Genomic DNA, 18821 nt, shown 5'->3' with positions numbered 1-18821 from the left:
GGTGCCGCCTGCAGGTTTTGGCCAGCTGTCCAGGCAGGGAGGAGGCAGCCCCTCTCACTCTTGCCCCCATGCCTCCCATCCTGCCTTCTTTTTTTTTTTTTTTGGAGAGTCTCACTCTGTCACCCAGGCTGGAGTGCAGTGGCAGCATCTTGCAACTTCTGCCTCCCGGGTTCAAGCAATTCTCCTGCCTCAGCCTCCTGAATAGCTGGGACTACAGGTGCATGCCGCCACGCCCAGCTAATTTTCTGTACTTTTAGTAGAGATGAGGTTTCACCGTGTTGCCCAGGCTGGTCTCGAACGCCTGAGTTCAGGCAATACCCCTGCCTTGGCCTCCCAAAGTGCTGGGATTACCGGTGTGAGCCACTGCGCCCGGCCACCGCGCCCAGCTCCCACTTTCTACTCTGAGTAAGTCTTCCCATTGTTGTGATCCCAGAGTCAGCTACTCAAGAGTCTCGATCAGTTCCACTTGCTGCTGAAGACTTCGTTCTGTTTTATCTAGTTTCCTAATCCTCATTGCTGTGCATGCTAATAAATCTGCTTTGCATTAACAAAACAAAACAAATGACCGCAGCCTCCTGGCTTACTCTTCCAGTTCTGCTCTTTATCCTCAGAATCTGACCTGGGTAAGCCTCAGTGAGGCCTAGATTCTCTGTTCCTGCTCCTAGCAGTCATGTGTCAACCCAGCCTTGGGCTGGCTGGACATAGGACTTGAACTTCTGCCAGGTTGTGCAGTCAGAGGCCAGAGACTCCCTTCTCGAAGTCTCCTAATTCTGCACCGAGAAATGGTGCATGACGTCCTCCCAGCCCACGTGCGGGAGATGTTTGGATGCAAGGCTTGGCCTGCCTGGTCCTCCTTGCCTGACACCTGAATTCCAAACCTCATGCTTTACATGGCCTTGGAAGGGGAGGGGTAGCTGTAAACTTGGGGGTCCAGAGTCACCTTGGTCCCAAGTTCAAGCAGGAGGTACTGAACCCTGAAGATCCAGGTCGCACTTTGAACTGTGACACTGAGTTGGTTCCTCCCTGCACCCAGCTGGTGCCCCCTGCAGGTTTTGGCTGGCTGCCCAGGCAGGGAGGAGGCAGCCAGGCCTCTGGTCTCTGGGGATTGGCTGCCCCTGCTTGCCCAGCCCAGCCCAGCCCAGCCTTCTCTAGGTCAGGGTCCAGGGACAAAGAAGTCCCAGAAGGAGAGAAGAGGAAGTTGTGCAGGACAAGCTGCTCCTGACAGAAGGTGCCAGGCTAGAAGTGTTGGGCTGGAGGGTCCTGGTCTGGGAGAGGGAGGGGCTCTGCCCAAGGCTGGGGTGGCTCCAGAGAGCTGGCCCTGGTGGAGTTGATGGTTTCCTGGTAGCTGAAACCAAGCCCCTGGCAACCTCCAGGGATTCGGGCTGGGCCTTCCGGGACTCTAATCAGCCTCCCTCTCTTCTTTTTCTCCTTCCTCTTTTTTTTTTTTTTTTTTTTTTTTGAGACAGAGTCTAGCTCTGTCGCCCAGACTGGAGTGCAGTGGCACGATCTTGGCTCACTGCAAACTCTGCCTCCTGGGTTTAAGCAATTCTCCTGCCTCAGCCTCCAGAGTAGTTGGGATTACAGGTGCCTGCCACCACACCCAGCTAACTTTTGTATTTTTTTCATAGAGACAGGGTTTCACCATGTTGGCCAGCCTGGTCTCAAACTCCTGACCTTGTGATCCACCCACCTCGGCCTCCCAGAGTGCTGGGATTACAAGTGTGAGCCACCGCGCCCGGCCTCCTCTCTCCTCTTTCCTCTCCTCCCTCTCCACCTCTTCTCCTGGCTGTCCTGGGTCTCCCTCTCTGCGTTCAGCCCTTGTTTTCCCATCTCTAAGCTCTCCCTGCCTCCAGCACCTCCCATCCCTGCCCCTGTCCCATGTCCCCAAATCTACCCGGGCTCTTTGCTGGGCCTCAGGACCTCACCCTCCATCCCGTCTGCCCTGCAGGATGTTACAGCTGAGTCTGTCCTGGCTGGGCCTCAGGCTGGTGGCAGAGTCACCATGGCTGCTCCTGCTGCTGGTCGGGGTCTCCTGGCTCCTGGCCCGCGTCCTGGCCTGGACCTATGCCTTCTACAGCAACTGCCGCCGCCTCCAGTGTTTCCCGCAGCCTCCTAAACGCAGCTGGTTTTGGGGTCACCTGGGCCTGGTGAGTGTGGTAGCAGCATGGGTCTGGGGTGTCAGGATAGATAGACTTCCAGAGGGATGGGAATGTGGCTCAGGGAGCTGGGTATTGAGGGTAGGTTGGGGTCTGGGACATCAGAGAAGTGAGGGAGGCCAAGGGGAGCCCCTCTTTCTTTACCACCCCAACCAGATTCATTCCTCCTCTCTCTGTCCATGCCATGGCCCCAGGTCTTTCTCTTTCTCACTCTTCCCCACCCTAAGCCTGCTTTGGCTCAAGTTTCTGCCTGTCTTCCCCACATTAATGCATCCTCCTTTTACTAGGGGGCTCTAGGGTGGACGGCACAGAGCAGGTACTCCCTGGCTGGCTGTCCATTGTCTTTTTTTTTTTTTTTTGGCGACAGGGTCTCAGTCTGTCTCCCAGGCTGGAGTGCAGGGGTGTAACCATAGCTCACTGCAGCCTTGACCTCCTGGGCTCACCCAATCCTCCCATCTCAGCCTCTCCAGTAGCTGGGACTAGAGGCGTGCACCACCAGGCCTGCTAGCTTTTATATTTTGTAGAGACGTGGTCTGACTGTGTTGCCCAGAGTGGTTCCAAACTCCGGGCCTCAAGCGATCCTCCCATCTCGGCCTCCCAAAATGCTGGGATTACAGGCCTGAGCCACTGCACTTAGCTCAACCCACAATCCTCATCAGTAGACTTGAGGCCTCCTCAGGAGCGCAGTCCAGAGCCCGCTCTCTGCCTGGCCCGTCTCTGTGGGCCTCAGGCTGCTGTCTACTCCTCTCTGGGCTGCTGCCTCCCCCTAGGAATTTGCTATTTCTCCCTACCCCGCCCACAGGGCACAGCTGGGCCAGAGGAGAGATGTGGCTGGCTTCTCCCTCCCGCCTTCTACTCAGGCAATTTCTTTTTCTTATATTTCCCTCCACCCCTAAGATATGTCCGTGGGCCCCATTGCTCAGCTTGGATAAAAGTTGACTACTTTTCTTTTCAGAAGGGATCATTCTGGCCTTTGCCCTAAGAGCCAAATTTCCTGGGAGGAGATTCCTCACGCCCCTCTTCCTAGCCTCCTCCCAGAGGACTTTCCTCCATGCTCTGTTGGCCCTCTACTGCCAGAACCGTGCCTTGGATTGGTCGTCACCCATAAGGGCGCCACCTTCACTGCCGTTGATTCAAGTGTTGCCTGCCCTGACCACAATCCCCCTCCTTCCAGTTTTTTTTGTTCACTACCTCTTATCTTTTTTGGGGGTAGGGGATAGAATCTCACTCTGCCACCCAGGTTGGAGTGCAGTGGTGTGATCTTGGCTCACTGCAACCTCTGCCTCCCAGGTTCATGGGATTCTCCTACCTCAGCCTCCCAAGTAGCCGGGATTATAGGCACCCGCTATCACACCTGACTCATTTTTAGATTTTTAGTAGAGACAAGGTTTCTCCATGTTGGCCAGGCTGGTCTCAAACTCCTGACCTTAAGTGATCTGCCCACTTTGATGTCCCAAAGTGCTGGGATTACAGGCGTGAGCCACCGCGCCAGGCCCACTGCTTCTCATCTTACGCCCTGTTGGGACTTCCAGTTCTCTCTACACCCCAGTCCAGCAGCTTCCGCCAGTTCTTCCTTGGCTTAGTTCCTATTCTTTGCTCATGGGCTGGTTTCTTGCCAATTGGGCTTTCCTTCCTGGCCATTTGGAAGACCTTTGCCTTGGATGTTCTCAGTTGCCCATGTTCTCTCTTTATTTTTCATTTTTTATAGACACAGGGTCTCGCTATGTTGCCCTGGAGGCAGTGAGAATGTTTATTATAAATATACTGCGGTTCTGCCTCCCTCCCCGAGGACTTGGCTGTAGAGTCTGGTTTTGGCGGAGCTGGAGCTCTTCCAGATCTTCCTGCTATGTGACCTTGGCCAAGTCACTTTCCCTTCTCTCTGGGCTAATCTCATCAAATGCCTTGGATCCTCACCTCAGGTTGTTCAAAGATTCAGGAAGCGGTTGAACGCGGTGGCTCACTCCTGTAATCCAGCACTTTGGGAGGCCGAGGTGGGTGGATCATGAGGTCAGGAGTTCAAGACCAGCCTGGCCAAGATGGTGAAACCCCGTCTCTACTACAAATACAAAAATTAGCCGGGCATGGTGGTGGGCGCCTGTAATCCCAGCTACTTGAGAGGCTGAAGCAGGAGAATCACTTGAAACGGGGAGGTGGAGTGTTGGAAATAGATGCTCGGTGCTGCAAAGAAAAATCAGCACTGAGACAAAGGATCTTTCAGCAATGCAATTTTTACTTCCTGGGCTGCAGGAAGGGTACTCCCGGTAGCCATCATGCCATAGAAGGCTGAGGCAGAGAATTGCTTGAACTCAGGAGGTAGAGGTTGCAGTGAGCCGAGATTGTGCTATTGCACTCCAGCCTGGGCAACAGAGCAAGACTCACAAAGGTGAAAATGACTTATGTGCACCTGGTTACAGCACCTGGGGTTGAGGCATAGATGGGGCATTCTGAGGTACCAGAGAGGAGAGGACATCTCTTCTGGATCCAACCCATCTCCTCCTTTCCTTTGAGTGATGCAACCTCAGGCTGCTCATTTGTAAATGGCGGGATTGATGGGCGTGTCCATGGGTGCAGTGGGAGGGTGCACAGGACGCACTAGCGCAGAGCCTGGTGTGCAGAAGCTCCTCACTGATGGACAGTTAGAGTCACACCAACTCCCCTGGGGGTTGCTGAGAATGGAAAGTTCCCAGTGTGCAGACGCTTCTTCGTGGGAGGAACTGGAGCCTGTGAGGCCCAGCCAGGATATGAAAGGATGTGGGGACCAGCCCTGGGGACATGTCCTGAGGCCACATTGCTGCCCACAAACCCCCTCCATGAAGACCTCCTGCTTCATCCCTAGGCTGGCTCAGGCTTTTTCTTCTTTCCATTCTTTGATGAGGACGTAGTCTCTAGGCTGGTACTGGTGTACAGGAAATTCTAGGGGTTTGCCTGTGCTAAGATACCTTTTATAATCTGTGGCTGCTCCTGGGGCTGGAACCACTCCTTGGAAGAGAAAATCCATCTTCCCAAGTGAAGATTAATCTCTCTGTGGGCAGAGAGTTGGTCTTCTGTCTCTGCCCTGGGAGACACCCTTAGAACTTGGAAATGGGCAGAGAGAGAAAGAACAGGAGGAAGCAGAGATTCCCTCCATCCTCGCAGAATTGGGCTATGCTATTCACTGCAGAGGATGTTCCACCTCGAGAACCTGCAGGGGGCACCTGCAGTGGCTCTTCCTGGGGAGGTGGCCTCTACCATGCGGACCGCACACAGCAGGTCTTGAGGAACGTGGCTCCACTGGTGGCCATCTATACATAGCACTTTAAGAGGTGGCTGGGTCAGCAGGGGGCGGTGACTCACACCTGTAATCCCAGCACTTTGGGAGGTCAAGGTAGTGGATCACCTGAGGTCAGGAGTTGGAGACCAGCCTGACCAACATGGCGAAACCCCATCTCTATTAAAAATACAAAATTAGCTGGGTGTGGTGATGCACACCTGTAATCCCAGCTACTCAGGAGGCTGAGGCAGGGGCATTGCTTGAACCTGGGAGGTAGAGGTTGTAGTGAGCCAAGATGGCGCCACTGTACTCCAGCCTGGGCAACAAGAGCAAAACTCTGTCTAAAACAAACAAAAAAAAGAGCTGTCTGGGTCTCATTTTCCTCTTTACTGGTATCTGCAATTCAAGTTTTGCTTCTAAAGCGCTCACACTAAGACAGTGCCTTTTTATTCCCCAGTCCCTTCTCTCCCACTGACCTGCTACCTCTGCTTTTGTTTCCTGACTGGCTTCTACCCATTTTCTTCCACTTCCTTCTGGATCTCTTCTGGGCATCTCCTTCAGTCTTTTGCAGCTGGCTTCAGCCTGGGCACAGCTATGGGGGTGATGAAAGCATGAGACAGAACATTCTCCCATGAACTCCAGTTCAGGGTTATCTTTGCGGATGAGACCTTGAGCCTGGTCTGGGGTGGTGCAGCCAGGCTTGGGAGAAGGGGCTTTGTCTACATCTGCTGCCTGCTAGCTTGCTGCAAAGCTGGGAGTACCTGCCTAGCGCTAGGAGAGAAAGTTCAATGGGCTGAGATTAGTTATGAATTTGGGATAAGCAGTAAGTGGGGTGAATGGTAAAGTGTTGGTGGGGAGAGACAGGGAGAAAGAGAGATGGAGAGTTGGACTTGGGAGAAACAGATAGAGAAAAAGAGATGCACACACCTACAGAGACAGAGAGAGAAACAGTGAGAGACAGAGTGGGGGAGAGGGGAGAGGGAGAGAAAGACACAGAGAAAGGGACACACAAACAGAAAGTAAAAGAAACACTTACATGCACGTCTCTATCATTTATCATGTCTGTCATCTACGTTTCCATCACTCCATACATCTCTCTCATCTATACCTGTCCCTCTTATCTGTCCATTTATCCTATTTATCATCTATCGATTTATCACCTACCTTTCTCTTTCTCATCTATCTATCTATCTATCTATCTATCTATCTATATCTATCTGTCTGTCTGTCTGTCTGTCTCTGTCTGTCCGTCCGTCCGTCTGTCCATCCATCCTGTCTGTGCATCCATCCATCTATCTATTCTATCTATCTATCTATCATCCATCCATCTTATCTGTGCATCCGTCCATCTACCCATCCATCTATCCTGTTACCTACCTACCTACCTACTTACCTACCTACCTACTACCTACCTATCCATCCATCTATCATATCTGTGCATACATCCATCTATCCTATTACCCATCCATCCATCCATCCATCCAATCTGTGTGTCTGTCTGTCCATCCATCTATCCTATCCTATCTATCAATCATCTATCTATCTGTTTGTATATCTACTGACTGACCTATCCATCCATCCATCCATCCATCCATTCAATCTGTGTGTCCATCTGTCCAATCAATCAATCAATCAATCTACCTACCTATCCATGCATGCATCCACCCATCCTATCTGTGAGTCCATCCAACCATCTATCTTATTTATCTATCTGTCCATCCATCCACCCATCCATTGTCTACATATCTACCTAGAGAAAGACACACAGAGAGGAAGAGAGTGAGGGAACAGAGGAGCACATAGACACAGACACAGAAAGAGACAGGCAGAGACCAATATTTCAGGTGAAAGAGCTGAGAAGGGTGGTGTGTGTGATGGGTGGGGGGTGCAATGAGCAGTGGTAGCATCGGAGGTCCCCTGCCGGCCTGGTGTCAGCCTTGTCCATCCCCAGGTGCAGAGCAATGAGGATGGCATGCGGTTGGTGGAGCATCTGAGCCACTACTTCCATGATGTCCACCTCTGGTGGTTTGGGCCCTTCTACCCTGTCGTGCGGCTCATCCACCCTAAGTTCATTGCCCCTGTGCTCCAGGCTCCAGGTATCTCTCTCAGGAGGCTATGCTGCAGCCTCTTCCCTGCCTTTGCTTCCAGTCCTTCCAACCCTTGAACAGGCCATGCTGAGCAGAAAAATGGGCATATCCAACGGAGACCATGGCTCTGCCACTAACCTGCTGGGCAACTCTGGCCAGGTCCCTGGCGCTCTCTGGCTGCTGAGGCCTCTTTTAGTTGTGGGTGAAGAAAACTCAACCCTGTGTGGTCTAAGCAAAGAAAGAGAATGCATTGACTGTAAAGTCCAGGAAGGGTGGTCTTCAGGCATGGCTGGATCCAGTCCTTCAAATAATGCCAGTCTTCATCTCTTAGCTCTGTATCCCTCTGTGATAGTTTCACGCTCATGCTGGTAAAGATAAGTCCCAGAAAGCTCAACCCCTGTGGAATATTCCCTGTAGTTCCAGTAAAAGTTCCAGGATTCTCCTAAATTGCCTGGCCTGGGTCACAGGACCAATTTCTTATCCAGTTACTGCAGCTTGGTTGCATAGGTTTAAGGTCATATGCTCAACTCTGGAGCAGGGGGTGGACATCCTCTCAACTACTTGGATTGAGAGTGGGGAAGGCATGAGGACGATGGATGCTGGATAGGCAGATGTCACAGATGTCCATTTACCAGCATTCCTGCAACATCGGCATTTCTTGAGTAAGAAAACTGAGCCTCAGAGAGGCATGATGACTTCTCAAGGTCACACAGCATATCAAGGCCTTCCTCTTAGTTCTTTGTTTTTTCTTTTCTTTTCTTTTTGTTTTTTTGAGACGGAGTCTCGCTCTGTCACCCAGACTGGAATGCGGTGGTGCTATCTCTGCTCACTGCAAGCTCTGACTCCGGCATCCAAGCGATTCTCCTGCCTCAGCCTCCCGAGTAGTTGGGACTACAAGTGCCCGCCACCACGCCTGGCTAATTTTTGTATTTTTAATAGAGACAGGGTTTCACCATGTTGGCCATGCTGGTCTCGAACTCCTGACCTCAAGGGATCCACCCAGCTCAGCCTCCCAAAGTGCTGGGATTACAGGAGTGAGCCACCCCGCCTGGCTTAGTTCTTTTTAAAAAAATTTTTTTGAGACAGGGTCTCACTCATTAATGCTCAGTGTGGAGTGTGGCAGGATACCAAGGAAGCCTCCATCAAGCCTAGGTGACATCTGGGACACTAACAGGACCAGATTTAAATCCTATCTGGGGTCCGCCCATCTCTGGGGCATGTGAAGTCATTTCAGACTCTCTCACATCTGGGCATGGCATGTCAGGACAGGTCACATAGATAGTGGCCATGTGAGAACACATTAACTCATCTCAGGCTATGCCACATGTCTCGGGTCCATGTCAGAAGGTGTCAGAGAGGACTGGGGCAGACAGGGTGTTCTAGGTCCTTGGAAAGGCATTTTGTAGAGTGTTGAGCTATGCCCAGGTGTTGCAGAACATGTAGGAGCTATGTCAAGGTATGCTGTGCCATGTTGGGCTATGCCACTGTTCTGCACTGCTGCAGCCTGGTCTGGTCCTCACTCTCCTCCCCAATCCTCCCTTCTTCCTCTGCCCTTGACCCTCTTTCTGCTATGCTGGGCTTGGAGGGTAGAAGTGCAAACTCCTGGCTGGGAGCCTCCCCCTACACTTGAAGTCCCCCCCCCCCCCATGACCCCTGATGGTCCTTGTTCATGTCAGCTGAAGTTGCACCCAAGGATATGACTTTCTATGGCTTCCTGAAGCCTTGGCTGGGTGAGTAACTGGAGGAATGGGGCTGGGGACAGCCTTTTGGGGCCAAGGGAAGGTCCTGCCCTTACCCATGGCCCTTGGCTGTCTCTACTAGGGACTGGGCTCCTGCTGAAGGGTGGTGATAATTGGAGACGCCAGCGCCGCCTGCTCACACCTGCCTTCCACTTCGACATCCTGAAGCCCTATGTGAAGATTTTCAACAAGAGCGCGAACATCATGCACGTGAGTTCCACAAACTCGGGTCCCAGCTGGGGCCTTGGGAAAGGAGAAGTGACCTCAGACAGATCTGGTCTGAAATGCTGGCTCTGCTGGGTGGCTTTGGTGCGGTTGCTTTTCCTCCCCAGGCCTTGGTTTCGTCATCTGTAATATGGGGATAATTTTACAGACGGGGTATCACCATTTTGGCCAGGATGGTCTCCATCTCCTGACCTCGTGATCCACCCACCTTGGCCTCCCAAAGTGCTGGGATTACAGCTGTGAGCCACCACACCCAGCCCAAAGCAGATCGTCTTAGCTGTTACTGAAGATTTGACAGGGGGCACCTAAAGAGGGCAGTGGGTTGACCAAGGGTACATAGAGCATAGGAGCAGAGCTGGAACTTGAACTCAGGTCACCTGATCCCCAACCTTAGGGTCTTCATCTTCTAATAGTAGCAGGTTCTGTCCCACCCAAGCTTGATCCTCCTTGGGGATGGGTACCTGGGGAAGAGGACCAGGAGTTGGTTCTGGGGGAGTCCATCCTGGTGGTTGGGGACAGGGAGGGACTCAGGGAGCCAGGGCTGAGTTCTGGCTCTGTCCCCTTCTCTGACCAGGCCAAGTGGCAGCGCCTGGCCTTGGAGGGCAGTGCCCGTCTGGACATGTTTGAGCACATCAGCCTCATGACCTTGGACAGTCTGCAGAAATGCGTCTTCGGCTTTGACAGCAATTGTCAGGAGTGAGTTCTTGCCCAGGACCTGGGATCTTGGCCATGAACCCACGGGAGTAGGTTGGGGAGACAAGACTGATCAGGGCATCTGGAAGTGCCTTCTTAGAGAAAATGAGTCAGAAGTTGGCATGGAAGTACAGGGAAGGGGAGAGAGAAAGAGCAGTTCTTCAGGTAGGTAGAACTGTTTGGGGAAAGGCAAGGAGGCTAGGATGAGCAGATCATATACAATAGCCATCAAGGAGACACCTTGGAAATGAGATTGGAAGGGTTAGCAGTAGCAACAATTTAAGGACATTGAAAAGCTGTGCAAAGGGGTATGGACTTTATCCAAGGTTCCCAGGAAGCCATGGGAGGTGTTTGAGAAGATGAGGGTCATGGTCAGTGCTGAGCTTGGACATTTGACTCTGTGGAAGATTGAATGTTATGTAGACGCAGGAAGCAGGGAGAGCATGGAGAGGAAGGGTCTGAGCTTGGTGGAGGAAATGGGGCAGATTTTCGAGAAACCAAGGAGAATAGGCAGGAGCAGATGTTGAGTAAGAAAGGGGGAGATGCCCATGATGCCCAAACTGTGACCTGGGGACCGGAGGCAAGAGGCAGCTCACAGAGAGCTGGAGGCAGGAGGCGGCTCACAGAGAGTGGAAGGCGGGAGGTGGCTCACAGAGAGCGGGAGGCAGAGAGCGAAGTGTGCTTGCAGGGCACCCTTTTATGCATGGAATGAGGTCCTGGGATTCTGGCTGTTAGGTGCTCCCAGGTTTTCATGTGTGTTTAGAAGCTGCTGCTTCTCTCTGGCCTGGCCCTGGCCTGACCCTGCAGGAAACCCAGTGAATATATTGCTGCCATCTTGGAGCTCAGTGCTCTCGTCGTGAAACGGCACAGGCAGATCTTCCTGTACTCGGACTTCTTGTACTTCCTCACTCCCGATGGGCGACGCTTCCGCAGGACCTGTGACATAGTGCACAACTTCACAGATGCCATCATCCAGGAGCGTCGCCGCACTCTCACTAGCCAGGGTGTTGATGACTTCCTGCAGGCCAAGGCCAAGTCCAGGACTTTGGACTTCATTGATGTGCTCTTGCTGGCCAAGGTGGGCTGCTCTGGGATCTGAATTTCAGAAGTAGAATAGATCTTGATGTCAAATATCAGATCCATGCCCTTGGACTTGATCCAGAGGGCACTGGGGAGCCATGGAAGGTGCTCCAGGAAAGAAGGAACAAGCCAGATACATTTTAGAGGTGACTCTGTGGAAGACATCTTAGCAGGAGCAAACAGGAGGCAGGAGACTAGGAAAGAGTCCTGCTAGGCAGGTCTGGTGATGATAAGGATCATCATGGACTGTTTTAGGTTAGACTCAGGTGCCTTCATCGCTGGTGCAATTTAGGGGTCTTGTTTTGTCTCCAGGATGAAAATGGAAAGGAGTTGTCAAATGAGGATATAAGAGCGGAGGCTGACACCTTCATGTTTGGGGGTGAGGGTCCCAGTGTGTGATGTCACTAGGGGTAGGAGTCTCTCCATTCCAGGGATGTGGTGGGTGGACCCTGGATCACTCCATCCCACCTTCCTTCCCTGCTTCCTCCTGATGGCCTCAATGCATGGGTGCTGTCCACCCTCTGGTGCTGAAGCAGCCCAGAGACCCAAGCTTACCTGGCTGCCCCTCAGGGCATGACACCACAGCCAGTGGTCTCTCCTGGGTCCTGTACAACCTCGCAAAGCACCCGGAATATCAGGAACGCTGCCGACAGGAGGTGCAAGAGCTCCTGAAGGGCCGTGATCTTAAAGAGATTGAATGGTAAGTGTGCAGGTCCTCATGTCCTGTTCCTGAGTCCCTCTCATTGGTTTAGTTCTTCAGGTGGGAAAGGGAGAAAGTCTTATTGCTGATTCTGCTATTACTGCCTAGTGGGAATAGGTGCAGAGCCCAGAAACAGGGCCTGGTACTCAGCCTGGAGCAATGGAAAGGTTGCAGGATTTTTGCCTTTATTATCTGTTACAATTAAACCCATTCAATTCTCCCTCCTTTCCTCCCTCCTTCCCTCCCTCTCTCCCTCCCCCCACTCTTTCTTTCTTTCTTGGAGACTTATTCTGTCACCCAGGCTGGAGTACAGTGGTACGATCTCGGCTCACTGCAACCTCCACCTCCTGGGTTCAAGCGATTCTCCTGCCTCAACCTCCCAAGTAGCTGGGATTACAGGCGTCTGCCACCATGCCCAGCTATTTTTTGTGATTTTAGTAGCGATGGGGTTTTACCATGTTGACCAGGCTGGTCTCGAATTCCTGATCTCAGGGGATTTGTCTGCCTCGGCCTCCCAAAATGCTGGAATTACAGGCATGAGCCACAGCACCCGGCTAAACCCACTCAATTCAAATAGATATTGCCAAATTGCCTTTTAGCATCTCTGCACTGGTTAACTCTCCAGTGTGTGGTAGAACTTTGTTTCCTCCGTTTTGATAGCTGCATAGTGTTCTATCGTATGGATGTACCGTAATTCATCAAAACATTCCTCCATTGATGGACATTTGTGTGCTTTCCAGGCTTTTGCTATAACTGACATGATAGAGTGGGCACCCATGTACACTGACCATCGCTTACATCTGTAGAGCAGATTGGCAGGACAAATTCCGAGAAGTGCAGTTGGTGAACCCAAGACCGTTTGAGATTTACAATTCAATAGCTCTGAAAATCCACTCCTACACACACATTTTGAGAATGCCAATTTCCTCACATCCTCCCTTAAAGTGTACATTATGAAACTTTGAAACATTTGCCAATCTGATAGACGCAACATAATACTTTAATGAACATCACTTTAAGCATGGGTAAGTTGAGCATTGGTTTCACTTATTGGCCAGCCATGTGTATTTCTTATTCTGTGAAGTATGAGTTTCCATAATTTGTTCTTTCTAGTTTGGGTTTTTGTAGTTTTTTTCTCTTATTGATTTATAAGCACTGTTTACATATTAAGAAAACTAGTTCATTTTTTTCTGTTTTGCAAAGTTCTTCCTCAGATTGTTTTTGAATTAATTGTTGGCTTTGGTTCATTTGTAGTGAAATTCTTTCCTCTATAGATGCCATTTTTAAATTTAAATTTAAATTTTTATTTTGAGTCAGAGTCTTGCTATATCACTCAGGCTGGATTGCTGTGGCATGCTCTTGGCTCTACGCAACCTCTGCCTCCCGGGTTCAAGCGATTCGCTGCCTCCCAGGTTCAAGCAATACTCACCCTCCTGAGTAGCTGGGATTACACAACTGTATCCTCACCACTATACCCAGCTAATTTTCTTATTTTTAGTAGAGACGGGGTTTTGCCATGTTGGCTAGCCTGGTCTTGAACTCCTGACCTCAGGTGAGCCACCCACCTCAGCCTCCCAAAGTGTTGGGATTACAGGCGTGAGCCACTGCGCCCAGCCATGTTTTTGTTTTTTAAAATTATGCTTGGGAAATGCTTTAATAATCTAAAATTAAAATGTAAAACTCTTGTTTGTTTTACTCTAATGGGTTTATTTTAAAAATATTTTATTTATTTAATATTTTAGTTTAAAAATATTAATTACTTTTATGTCTATGAAATATATGTTGGTATGAGAATTGATGTAGAAGTCTATTCATTTTCCTCCAAATGCCCAGTTGTCCCAACAGAATTTAATGAATATTTCATACTTGTCTTATCAGTTTAAATAATAGCAGATTTGCAATAAGCGAAATTTATGTATATATTTGAATTTATTTATTGGACTGTATTCTGTTTCACTTAATTATTTTTTATTTTTTACTTTTTTGAGATGGAGTCTTGCTCTGCTTCCCAGGCTGGGGTGCAGTGGCGTCATCTCAGTTCACTGCTACCTTTGCTTCCTGGGTTCAAGCAATTCTCCTTCCTCAGCCTCCCCAGTAGCTGGGATTGCAGACACCTGCCTAACTTTTTGTATTTTTAGTAGAGATGGGGTTTCACCATATTGCCCAGGCTAGTCTCAAACTCCTGACCTCGTGATCCATCCACCTTGGCCTCCCAAAGTGGTGGGATTACAGGCATGAGCCACCGCGCCTGACAATTTTTTCTATTTTCAGTAGAGACAGGGTTTCACTATGTTGGCCAGGCTGGTCTCAAACTCCTGATCTCAGGTGATCTGTCTGCTTTGGCCTACCGTCTAGCCTGAGCACCTCTTCTTATTGTCCCATTTATGCCTAGTGTTCCATTATTGGAACGCTAAGCATGTAGTAGTTATTCATATCCTACTGCTCCAGGTCATTGCCAAGGTCTGATTTTCAAAATTCAAAAAATTGCAACCTCAGGCATAAATGGATTAAATCTCGTGTATTTGAGCATCTATGACTTCTTAGATCATATTCTTTGTCTTCTTTTCTCTTGGATCACCTGTTCATTCTCTTGTTATTTTGCAGGAATTCCTTGTATTCTAGATATTGTATACATCTTTGAATCTGAATGTTCATTTGGTCCATGGTGTTCTTTACCACACAAAACCCTTAATTTTCATGTGTATTTATCTTTTTCCTTTTTGATTTTCCACTTTGTGCTTTTGAGGTTTTAAGAATTCTTACTCCTAAGTCACAAAAATGTCTATTTTGTTATCTTCTTTTAACTTTTTTTTTTTTTTTTTTGAGACGGAGTCTTGCTCTTTCGCCAGGCTGGAGTACAGTGGCATGATCTCAGCTCACTGCAACCTCCGTCTCCCAGATTCAAGCGATTCCCCTGTCTCAGCCTCCTGAGTAGCTGGGACTACAGGTGCATGCCACCACGCCCGGCTAATTTTTTGTATTTTTAGTAGAGACAAGGTCTCACTATTTTGCCCAGGCGGGTTTTAAACTCCTGGGCAAGCAATCTGCCTGCCTCAGCCTCCTACAGTCTTGGGATTACAGGCGTGAGCCACCATGCCCAGCTCATTTATCTTTTAAAAAGTATTTTGTTTTATTTTTATTGCTATACCTTTGTAATAGATCATAATATCTGGTAGATTTGATTTATCTTCTTCAAGCTTTTATTTTTACTTGGTATTTTTTAAAGAGATGGGCTCTCACTTTATGGCCCGGACTGGAGTGCATTGACATGATCATAACTCTCTGCAGCCTTGAACTCCCGGGCACAAGGGATCCTCACACCTCAGCCTCCTGAGTAGCTGGGACCACAGGCACACACCACCATGTCTGGTGGATCTTTTATTTTATTTATTTATTTATTTATTTATTTAGAGATGGAGTTTTGCTCTAGTTGCCCAGGCTGGAGTGCAGTGGTTTGATCTCGACTCATCACAACCTCCGCTTCCCGGGTTCAAGCGATTCTCCTGCCTCAGCCTCCCGAGTAGCTGGGATTACAGGCATGCACCACCAAGCTTGGCTAATTCTGTATTTTTAGTAGAGATGGGGTTTCTCCATGTTGGTCAGGCTGGTCTTGAACTCCCGGCCTCAGGTAATCTGCCCACGTCACCCTCCCAAGGTGCTGGGATCACAGGCATGAGCCAGGCTCTGGATCTTTTATTTTTAAATTGATCTAGCTTCTGATGAAATTTATTTCTTCCAATTAGAATAAGATTGTTAAGTTTCTAAAAATAAAAAACTAGATTTTTATTGAATTGCTTTGAATATTTTGATTAATTTAGAAAGAAATGACACCTTTATAATATTAAGTCATCTCATTCTAGAGTGTGGAGAGGATCTTATTGAAACAACTTTATAATCTTATTTATTTATTTATTTATCTTGAGACAGAGTCTTGCTCTGTCACCTAGGCTGGAGTAGAGTGGTGCAATCTCTGCTCACTGCAACCTCCGCCTCCCAGGTTCAATTGATTCTTGTGTCTCAGCCTCTTGAGTAGCTGGGATTAGAGGCATGTGCCACCACACCCTGCTAATTTTTTTTTTTTTTGTATTTTTAGTAGACATGGGGTTTTGCTATGTTGGCCAGGCTGGTCTCCAACTCCTGGCCTCAGGTAATCAAGCTGCCTTGGCCTTCCAAAGTGCTAGAGTTATAGGCGTAAGCCATAGCACCCGGCCTCATATAATTTTAAACATTTTTTAATGCATATAGGTTAGCATTTTTAAGGAGACCCTTTATGTGCTGTGTTTTGCTTATAAATGCTTCTAAAAATGCTATAGCAAGTTTTCTTCTCATACTTTAGTGACTTCTCTCATGTGTAAATCCTGGATTCTTTGGAATTCATTTTGTTATTGGATTTAGGGTCAGAGGGAGGTTGGAACCACCTTTGTGAAAATCATAACTGAGGAAATCATGACAGTGAAATAGATCAGACCTAATCTCTCTCTCTCTCTCTCTCTCTCCCTCTTTTGAGACGGATTATTTGCTCTTGTTGCCCAGGCTGGAGTGCGATGGTGTGATCTCAGTTCACCACAACTTTGGCCTCCCAGGTTTAAGCAATTCTCCTGCCTCAGCCTCCCAATTAGCTAAGATTACAGGCATGCATCACCACGCCCAGCTGAATTTGTATTTTTAGTAGAGATGGGGTTTCTCCATGTTGGTCAGGCTGGTCTTGAACTCCTGACCTCAGGTGATCTGCGCACCTCAGCCTCCCAAAGTGCTGGGATTACAGGCGTGAGCCACCGTGCCCAGTGGACTCTATCTTGCTTCTAACCTTTAAGCTGTCCTTGTTCATTCCTGGGCATAGGCTGAACTAACTTTGGGAAGGAATTCAGCTCCTGGTTTGACTCTGAGACAAAACTTAAAACAGCTCTTTCCTGAAAAGACCCCCGTCTTGATAAATGGGCTCTTTTCAGACAGTGGGCAAGGTGAATCCACTGAGGGGTTATAAGTTGGTGTGAGGGTCTCTCTGAACAGCAGGCGGGATGTGTTTGCTCCCTGGATAATTGTTGGGTGTTTCCTTAGGGACGACCTGGCCCAGCTGCCCTTCCTGACCATGTGCCTGAAGGAGAGCCTGCGGCTGCATCCCCCAGTCCCCATGATCTCCCGCCGCTGCATCCAGGACGTGGTGCTCCCAGATGGCCGGGTCCTCCCCAAAGGTGCCCACCGTTGGGCAGTGGGGGAGGGCCTTGGGCAGGGCAGGGGTCCCATTGTGTGGCAGGGATCTTGTCCTGACTGCACCTCCTCCCCAACAGGGAACGTCTGCTGCATCAGCATCACTGGGGTCCATCACAACCCCTCAGTTTGGCCGGACCCTGAGGTGCTACCCCCCTCCCCCTTTCTCCATCCCTGGGGCCTGATCAGGGAGGGATCTTGTGCCTGGGAAACAGATACCACCCACCTACTCCACCTACATCTGTCTTCTATGAGGGTGGCTGGGTGTCCTGAGAGACCCCCACCCAACAGCCCTAACTTGCCCCACCCCCCAGGTCTATGACCCCTTTCGCTTCAACCCAGAAAACCCCCAGAAGAGGTCACCTCTGGCTTTTATTCCCTTCTCCGCAGGGAACAGGTGAGGCTGAGGGGCTTCCGAGGTGGGCATGGGATGGGGGGGTGCTGCAGGTGGTGGCAAGGTCTGAGTTGTCGGTTCATGTGTTTCAGGGGGTCTAGGGTTTGAATAAGATCCCAGAAAAAGAGGGGTGTGTGTTCTCAGACTTCGCCACTCCTACCTCTGCTGGTCTAGGCCAAGCTCGGGGGATATGCAAGCCCACATGGGGGTCCCAGGCATGGGGTCCCTCTCTCTGGCCCTCAATCGGATCTGGGTGGGGTTGGGAGTCCCAGGCCAGGTTCCCAGCGCTACGAGGCTGGGATAGGGGTCCTGGGCACAGTCAGAGTCCCCACCTTCTACACCAGGAACTGCATCGGGCAGGCGTTTGGCATGGCTGAGATGAAGGTGGTCCTGGCGCTCACGCTGCTGCACTTCCGCGTCCTGCCGGACCACGCGGAGCCCCGCAGGAAGTTGGAGCTGGTCCTTCGCGCAGAGAATGGACTTTGGCTACGGGTGGAGCCCCTGAGCGCGGACCTGCAGTGACCCACCACTGTCGGGTCTCGGAGCCACCCGGACGGATCCTCACGTACCTTTGCAGATTCCTGGGAATACATCTGTGCTGTCCTCTGTGCCTGAGTCCCACGGACAGCCAGCAGGAGGCGCTGGAGGACTGTAGGGATCCAGGGCCTGGCTGGGAGGAGGCCGGGAGGTGTCTCTGAGCTAAGACCGTGACAGCCTCTCTGGGTGAGCACAGTGCGCGCCCCCCCACCCCCCCCCCCCGCCCGCCGTGCTGAGGGTGGGTTCTCCTAGAGCCCAGGTCTGGACTTTATCCTGTGGGCCATAGGGAGCCATGGTGGGTGTTAGAGCAGGAGAGGGACCAGGGCTGAGGCGGCACCTAAGGGGCAGGTTTGAGGCTCTGAGTCACCGAGGAAAACCAGAGTGGCACTACACTCCCACCACCCTGACCTCAGTTCTCATCTCCTGATACACCCAGTTTTTTTTTTTTCTCTCACCTTAGGGTTCTTCATGGTTTTCATAGTTCTTAAATGACTGTGCTTATTAAACAATACTAAGCCTGGTTGTCTTAAGTGTGTCGATCATTGAGTGTATCTGTATCTATTATGACACCTGTCATTTTTGTCATGAAGTCAGTGTTTGGTTATCTTTACCTGGTATTGGATGACATATTTGCATATTTGAAATAATATTCATAGGATTTAAAGAAGGCAGCTCTCTCTCTCTCTCTCTCCCCAGAGTCTCACTCTGTCACTCAGACTGGAGTGCAGTGGCATGATCTTGGCTCAATGCAA

The 18821-nt window shown here is 50.2% G+C and overlaps 1 protein-coding gene across 3 annotated transcripts; it reads left to right on the top strand.

Moving 5' to 3' along the window:
- The first annotated feature begins 1172 nt into the window (after nucleotides 1-1172).
- Nucleotides 1173-18589, top strand: CYP4F23 (cytochrome P450 family 4 subfamily F member 23). Of its 3 annotated transcripts, XM_064381719.1 has the most exons (14): nucleotides 1173-1228; nucleotides 1629-1721; nucleotides 1949-2147; nucleotides 7358-7502; nucleotides 9170-9223; nucleotides 9315-9442; nucleotides 10032-10153; nucleotides 10958-11228; nucleotides 11543-11609; nucleotides 11801-11930; nucleotides 16989-17122; nucleotides 17219-17283; nucleotides 17453-17535; nucleotides 17877-18589. In XM_064381719.1, exons 3-14 carry the CDS (start codon nucleotides 1950-1952, stop codon nucleotides 18052-18054), a joined length of 1575 nt encoding a protein of 524 aa, XP_064237789.1. In that variant the 5' UTR covers nucleotides 1173-1228; nucleotides 1629-1721; nucleotide 1949; the 3' UTR covers nucleotides 18055-18589. The 3 variants fall into 3 exon arrangements, with proteins under 3 accessions (XP_064237789.1, XP_064237790.1, XP_012313173.2); XM_064381720.1 differs by lacking the exon at nucleotides 9170-9223; XM_012457750.3 differs by lacking the exon at nucleotides 1629-1721 and having other exon boundaries at nucleotides 1177-1228.
- Nucleotides 18590-18821: the final 232 nt, after the last annotated feature.

The sequence above is a fragment of the Aotus nancymaae genome, unplaced genomic scaffold (assembly GCF_030222135.1).
Source record: "Aotus nancymaae isolate 86718 unplaced genomic scaffold, 86718_ANA_hifiasm-v0.15.2.pri h1tg000028l, whole genome shotgun sequence".
Taxonomy (NCBI): domain Eukaryota; kingdom Metazoa; phylum Chordata; class Mammalia; order Primates; family Aotidae; genus Aotus; species Aotus nancymaae.
This window is presented reverse-complemented; position numbering and strand designations above follow the sequence as displayed.